Source organism: Vombatus ursinus, unplaced genomic scaffold (genome assembly GCF_900497805.2).
Source record: "Vombatus ursinus unplaced genomic scaffold, bare-nosed wombat genome assembly UNPS02010769.1, whole genome shotgun sequence".
Taxonomy (NCBI): Eukaryota; Metazoa; Chordata; class Mammalia; order Diprotodontia; family Vombatidae; genus Vombatus; species Vombatus ursinus.
The window spans coordinates 4,382,101-4,389,006 of NW_020950547.1; the positions used below are offsets into that span (position 1 = coordinate 4,382,101).

The following is a 6,906-nucleotide window of genomic DNA, read 5'->3' on the forward strand; positions in this document are numbered from 1 at the left end:
GCTTTCTCTCTGCCCCAATCTCACTTGTCTCCCCCATCCTCAGGGTTCCTCCCCCTCCAGCCCTTGCCCCTCTTTCTTTCTCTCCGCGCCCTGCTAGGTCTCCCCTCCCTCTAGGGCTACCGACCAACCTCCCCCACCCACCCCAGCCCACGGGGGCCATGCCCCCTTACACCCTCCCCACCCTTTCTCCCTTCCCCGCCCTCTGCTCACCCCCAGACCCGGGCCCCGGGACCCGAGGCGTCCCAGGCCTCCCCCCACCCCCCAACACTTCACGCCCTTGCCCCCTCAGGCCCCGCCCCCAGGCTGCCTGGGCCCCGCCCCCCGCCCCCCGCGCGCGCCCAAGCCCCGCCCCTCACTCACCTGAGGCGGCTCCGCGTACGCGCGCGCGCGCGAGCGGAGGGGCGGGGGGGGGAAAGTGTTGGGGACGAGGGGGGCGGGGCAGTGGGGGGGAAGCCCCCCGGCCCGGCCGGCTCGGGGCTGGGGGGTCACGGGGGGCGGGGTCACTGAGGCGGTGGCAGCCGGGCCAGAGCCGGGGTGAGGGCGCTCGGCGGCGGCTCCATCTCCATCGGCTGCTTCACCTGAGGAGGGACGGACCCCCCCCTCGAGCCCCCCCCCATCACAGCCGTCCCCCCCTCCCCCGAACAACTTCCGGTCCCAGTGCCAGGCGACAGGCTGCGTGGACGAACACCGAGCGCTCCGGCGCCGGGGAGGCTGCTGGGGAAAAGGAGCAGAGCCAGGTGAGAGCAGCCGAACACCGAGGGCATCGAGTCGAGCTGGCGCCCTCCTGGGGGTGGCGGTACGGAACGTGTAGCAGCCTCTGTATCTAACCGTGTGATCGGCATCATCCGCATTCGGCTGTGGGACCCCCGTGCACACCCCCCAGGCTTTCCCCACCCGTCTCCTCCCTTCGCCTTGGGGATCCTCAGGATTGTATCCAGTCTGTTAACAAGTAATTTAGAGAGGAAGGGAGGGGAGTTCTAAGCCCTCTTGCTTTCTTTCTGGTAGTCCTTGGCTCGCTCTCAAAGATTCAGTTAGTCTTTAAGTGCCTTCTAGGTACCAAGCTCTGGGATAAAAGGAGTAAAACTGACACCGCCCCTGCCCTCTAGGAGTTTACATTCTTCCCCCCCCCCCGTTGGGGGGGCGGGGCTTCGTTTGAGGAGCGCCAAATAAAATACCCACCTCCGCTGCTCTCTGCCCGACTCCTTCGGATCCTAGAGTTAGAAGACTCATTAAATGCAATTTATTCCAAGGCTCATTTTACAGACGAGTAAACTGCAGCCGAGGGAGGTTAAGCAAAGGGCGGTGAGAATAGAGCGACTGGGAAAAGAAAACTTAAGGGGCATAGTTTTCTTAAACGTTATGTGACCTTGAGCAAATTGCAGTGGGGATTTAAATGGAGTCACCTTGGCTGACTCCAAATTTAGAAAGTTTTAAAAATCAATTTTATTGAAATCTTTTGGGTTTACATTATTCATATTTACTTATAATTACTATCCCTCTCCCTCCACTAGAGAGCCATCCCTTACAACAAACGGAAAGAAAAAAAAGCAAAACTAACCAATATTGGGGGGGGGAACTTCCATTATATGTAATATTCCACACCCAAAGCCCTTCACCTCCAAAAAAGAAAAAAAAAGCAGGAGATGCCTTCTCTTCTTTGGGGTGAAGCTTGGTAGTTATAACTTCACAGCATTGTTTGGATTTTGAATGATTATGTATATTGTTTTCCTGGTTCTGCTTTCTTCATTTTACATTCGTTCACAAGTCTTCCCTTGTTTCTCTGTATTCCTCAACACAGTATAATTCCATTACATTCAATTTGTTAGGCATCTGCTTTGCTTCCTGTTCTTTGTTGTGACCATGCTGCCACCCCTTCGTCATGTGTACACAATTCGCTTGTGTATGCAGCCTCCCACCCTATATTTCTTTTCCTACTCTCTTCCTGGCCCTTCTGCCCAGGCAACAGACCAAAGACTAAGCAGAATAAACAGAAACTTTATTGATATAATTAAAAAAATAAGAAGGGGTTACAATCCCTGTTTTTTCTTCACAGTCCCCTCTGCCCTGGGAGCTGGGGACAGGTAATAAACATCAACATTATGCATATAAATGGAAGGCAACAGAGGTGACAGGGAAATTAAAAGGCTGGAGAGAGAAGAGGTGGTAGCAGGTGTTATTACACTGATTGATACTTCCATCCAGTTCCAATTTCTGTCCAGACAGCTTCCAACTCAATCTCAGAGAAGAGTCTGAAGGACCACATAGTATGAGGTAGATATCACAATGGAATTAATTTAGAGAAAATCATCAGTACCAGTCCTTGAAGTTAGGAGGAAGGCATGAATGGAAGTATGTATGCCTGGAGGTGGTTAGGGAAGGGGATATATATATATTTGTGGAAGGGGGAAGGGGTGGGGCTATCCCAGGGATAGAGTCTGAGAAGGAGAGAAAACCAGAGGATAGAGGAGTTTTTGAATGTCTATGGAAAAGGGAAGAATTCAAGCCAGAAATAGTTTGGAAGGGTAAGAGATTGAGAAGGGTGGTTTAAAGGTGTCAAGGCTGCAGTAATTGTTTTTTATGGGGCTACCTGAACATGGACACGGTGCCAAGCATTAGTGAGCACACCTCGAAGGTTCCAGATAGGGGTCACAGTGTCAGGCTGCACATTGTATCCATCATCCACAGCCTTACATATAATGTTCAGTTCCTTCCAGTCAGTAGGTACTGGTGCTGTCAGCTGCCACAGTCGCCATGCCCAGGCTCTCCTTGGTGCCTGTGCCTCCCCTTCCAGCTTTGCCTCTTGCCAGGTCAGGCCACCATCCAGAGATACATCCACCCTGATTATAGCCCTGCCGCCCCCACTCCAAGCATAGCCCTTCACAGTCAACTCCCCAGGCTCTATTGTTTGCCCTTCCCTGGGCTCTGTGATGGCTGACTGGACAGGGAGCTCCTGAATGGCTGGAGCAGAGTCAAAGTCCACTTTGTCCCAATCTACTGAGGGACAGAAGCCTTTGTAATCACGACGTTGCCAATGGCTAGGACTTTCCTCAGGGCTGATGCTTACCTTTCCCAGCCACTTGACATGTCGGGCACCCACTACACCAGGCACCACCACCCTTACTGGGAAACCATGGTCAGGGGGCAGTGGCTGCCCATTCATCTCATAAGCCAGCAAAACATCGCCTTCAGGATCCATGGCCCGAGCCAGGGGAATGGAGGCTCCATAGGCTGTCCCTGTGGGGTCATAGTCCAGCCCTTCAAAACATACATGGGTTTCAGAGCCAGAGGGTGAATGGCCAGCCTGGATCAAAACATCTCGGAGCCGGGCACCACCCCACTGGGCTGTGCTAATGGCTCCTGCCCCCCAGTTTAACCCTTTTACAGATTTAACTTGGGCCATCTCACTTCGACGGTTCCCAGCACACTGCAGGGTGACTGTGACCTGGTGCTTGGGGAAGCGACGGAGATCATCTAGAGACAGGCTCAGTGTCTGACCACCTGGGGGCCCTTCCACTTGCAGATGGTATGTGGCAGGGTCTATGGTGGGTACAGGCAGGTGATTTCGTGTGAAAAAGAGAGGATTGGGTGTGATGTAGCTCTCACCCAAGAGCTCAAGGGGTGGTTCTGCATTAAAAGGCTTCTGGCTGTTGATCTGCAAAGCAGGGTGTCTGGGAGGGTCACTGGCATAAGGATCAGTGCAAACTTGGTCAGAAGATCTTTCCTCATCAGGGCTTAGCTCCCCAATCTTATATTCAGCTAGGAGCTCACGAACATGTGGCTGGTTGTGTGCTGCATAGAGAGCCCAGAAAGGCTCCAGTGGTCCCCCTGCAGCAAGCAATAATTTAGATGGTCCACCTGGGTGTATGGCTACAAAGTCTGTGACATCAAAGACCTCATGGCCCAAAGTTACCCAGACCCGTGTCTCAAGACTTCCATGACGCCTCACTTCTGCCTTTGTGTATACAGGTAGTGAATCTTTGGCAGCCTGTGGGGGATGGAGGAGAGGAGACAGAAGGAAAAAATCATGGGAGGGTGCTATCAACCTTTTTGTTTCACCCAGCCCAGTCCACATAGTATATGGTACCAGAGAACCTGGGAGTCATAAGACTGGGGTTAGGGTTTCAAATCCTGGCATACTATCTGTGTGTTACTGGATAAGTCATTTACTCTCTACAAGCCCCAATTTTGTCAGCTATAAAATGGAGATAACTCTTGTACTACTTATCTTGCAGGGTTGCCCTGAGCAAATATTTTGTAATCTTTAAAGCCATATACAAATATGTCATAATTAGCCCAACAGCAATTCCTTCTCTTCAATGTGGTTGCAAGGTGGCACAGTGAATAGAGTGCTGGATCTGGAGTAAGGAAGAATTGAGTTTAAATCTGGCTTCCTATACTTAACTCACTGTGTGATCCTGGGCAAGTCATTGTCTGCCTCAGTTTCTTCTTCTGTAAAATGAGGATCTTAATAATAGCATCTACATCCCAGGATAGTTGTGAAGGTCAAATGAGATAATATTTGTTTTTTTTTCCCTTTTTTTAGGCAGTTAGGGTTAAGTGACTTGCCCAGGGTCACACAGCTAGAGTCAAGTCTTTGCTCTGAGGCCGGATTTGAACTCAGGTCCTCCTGACTTCAGGACCAGTGCTCTATCCACTGCACCACCTAGCTGCCCCATGAGATAATATTTGTAAAGCATTATGCAAGCTTAAGAGCACTATATAAATGCTAGCTAGCTATTATTTAATTCAACAAACATTTATTACTGCCTTGCAACCCAGTCAACTTAGTCACCAAATTTCCACTCTACCTTTTCTCTATGGTTTCCATAGGCCAGTACAGCCCCAACGCCCAGCAGTGCCCCTGCTACTGCCCAGTGTCCAGAAGAGGTGCTGCCATTAGAAAAGTGAGGTTTGGGGCTTTGGAGATGAGAGGGATCACTGGTAAAGCAGACATGGGGATACAGCTTTGGGACAATCAACCTATAAAGAGGAGAAAGAATCAGTGATACTCCCTACCACACTTCATCCCAGAAGGAGCTACATGCAAGGGTTTTGGATAGCATCAGGTTGATGCTATCCATACCTCTTTAAGGATGAAGGAGTAAGATGTCCCAGGCTAAGCCATAAAGGAAGCTAAATACCTGGGTCTTTTCATTTCCTTAGCTAGAATTTGTTCTTTCCCAGGATCCACCTTCCCTACCTATAATCCTTCCTAGCTATTAAAGGCAGTTAACTACCCCAAGGAGATAAGATAAGATAACAAATCATAAAATACTGAAACAGAGGAGATATAGAAGTAAGAAACTGTTCTGGGATAAGGCATACCTGTCAAACCTAGAATTTCTAAGGCCAGAAACAGCAATTCTTTGTAGCAACAGCATTATAGACACCAAGATTCTAGGAAAAAGCGAGAAAAAAAAAAGTAATCACCATGGAGCAAAGGGAGGGGAGGCCTTCAGAAGTGAGACTTAAGAGATAGAGGAATGATGAAAGGGACTACTGCCAACTTCATTAGGAAAAAGAGGTAACTGATAGAATCCCAACCTCAGTCCTTCACGGGGACAGAATGGACTAAAGGAGACTGTCAGGTACAAAGACAATATAGGAATAAATGTGATGGATTTCCTAAAAGCAATTGTCCTCTTTTTCCCTCTTTCCCTCAATCGATGAGAATGACGCCTAGTCTAGTATCTATATTATACACTCATGCGATAACCAAAAAGCAAGTTTTGTTTTGTTTTAGTTAGGGAGCAAGCTAAAACAGGGAGAAATGAGGTAGAGCAGATCCCTCATTCTTCATAAAAAACATCTGACAATCAATATGCCTGGGTCCCCACTCCTATCCTAGCCATTCTCTTGCCATTCCTGAGCTCAGCAAACTGAGGGGTTATTATCCCACCTGTCGCTGAACGGGCTGAATTCTTCTCTAAGGTAAAGAAAAAGGGAACTTCACAATTGTCACTCCAACAGCTTTCTGTCTCCTAGCCCTTTAGTTAGAAGCAAAGTAATGGAGGGAAAGCAAGACACTAGAAAAATCTGGGCCCGCGAAGGGTGTTTCATGCCTGTTGAAGGACAGTTGGGGTTTAAACAACTGAGGGAGTCAGTCTAAGTAAGAAGGCAGAGACAGTAACCAGGGGATGCCAAGGAAGAGGAATCAGTCGGGAAGATCTGTGACCTTGGAAAAAGGGGGAACTGAACTCTACTGTTTAGCATCGGACTCCCACCACCTTCACATCGCACACTGGGCCCTTTGGGACAAAGAACTACTTTTTCTAAGGTGAGCCCTGCCAATGCCCTTCTGCTCTGGTTTGGCCGAGGCGGCCTTCTAATGGGCATCATCCCGCCAGTGGGGGTAACGTACAATCCATTTCCTCTGGAGTGGGGGGGCGGAGCCGGGACCAGGAGGTGGTACTCACAATGGGGGGGTCAGCTGCCCAGGCCCATGCCAGATATGGCGGGGAGGAAGAGAAAAGGATTTTAGAGCAATACCCTGCACCCCACCCCCACCCCATGACGTAGGCATGTCCTTCCCATCCCACCCCCAACCCCTAGAGGTGCTCTCAGACACACCCCGTTCCCCCTTTATTCCGTCTTCCTTTTTCCCTCCCGTCTCCTACCCGGAGCAGCGTTCTGGCAGCAGCGGCGCTTCTTCAGGTCTTAGTCCGAATCTTTAGTGGAAAGGGCGGGGACTCCAGGTGGTGACGTCAGGGCGGGATTTAAAGGACCACTCTCACTCCTCCAATTATCCCCCAACTATTGACGGGATGAGGAATCCCACAGAAAGGTATTCTCACCCTAGTTTACTTGTTTAGCTAGCTTTCGAGTAGTAGGGGACGGGTAAATAACTGAAGGCTGGGAATTCGGGTGCTCATCTTCTGCTGGTTCCCTGAGTTAATGCTTCAGTCT

At 50.1% G+C, this 6,906-nt stretch overlaps 1 protein-coding gene across 2 annotated transcripts; it reads right to left on the reverse strand.

Moving 5' to 3' along the window:
- Nucleotides 1-1,975: 1,975 nt before the first annotated feature.
- On the reverse strand, nucleotides 1,976-6,696 carry SUOX (sulfite oxidase). 2 transcript variants are annotated; one of them, XM_027855091.1, is made up of 4 exons: nucleotides 6,618-6,696; nucleotides 5,326-5,397; nucleotides 4,809-4,980; nucleotides 1,976-3,985 (listed from the first exon to the last, which is right to left on the reverse strand). In XM_027855091.1, exons 2-4 carry the CDS (start codon nucleotides 5,379-5,381, stop codon nucleotides 2,576-2,578), a joined length of 1,638 nt encoding a protein of 545 aa, XP_027710892.1. In that variant the 5' UTR covers nucleotides 5,382-5,397; nucleotides 6,618-6,696; the 3' UTR covers nucleotides 1,976-2,575. The 2 variants fall into 2 exon arrangements, with proteins under 2 accessions (XP_027710892.1, XP_027710893.1); XM_027855092.1 differs by lacking the exon at nucleotides 6,618-6,696 and adding an exon at nucleotides 6,417-6,456.
- Nucleotides 6,697-6,906: the final 210 nt, after the last annotated feature.

Coding starts and splice junctions, on each gene's coding strand:
- SUOX (XM_027855091.1), bottom strand. CDS start 5,381: ATGCTGTTGCTACAAAGAATTGCTGTTTCTGGCCTTAGAAATTCTAGG. Junction 4,981..5,325: donor AGAAATTCTAGGTTTGACAG/GTATGCCTTATC, acceptor TCCTCTTTATAG/GTTGATTGTCCCAAAGCTGT. Junction 3,986..4,808: donor ATGGAAACCATAGAGAAAAG/GTAGAGTGGAAA, acceptor CATCCCCCACAG/GCTGCCAAAGATTCACTACC.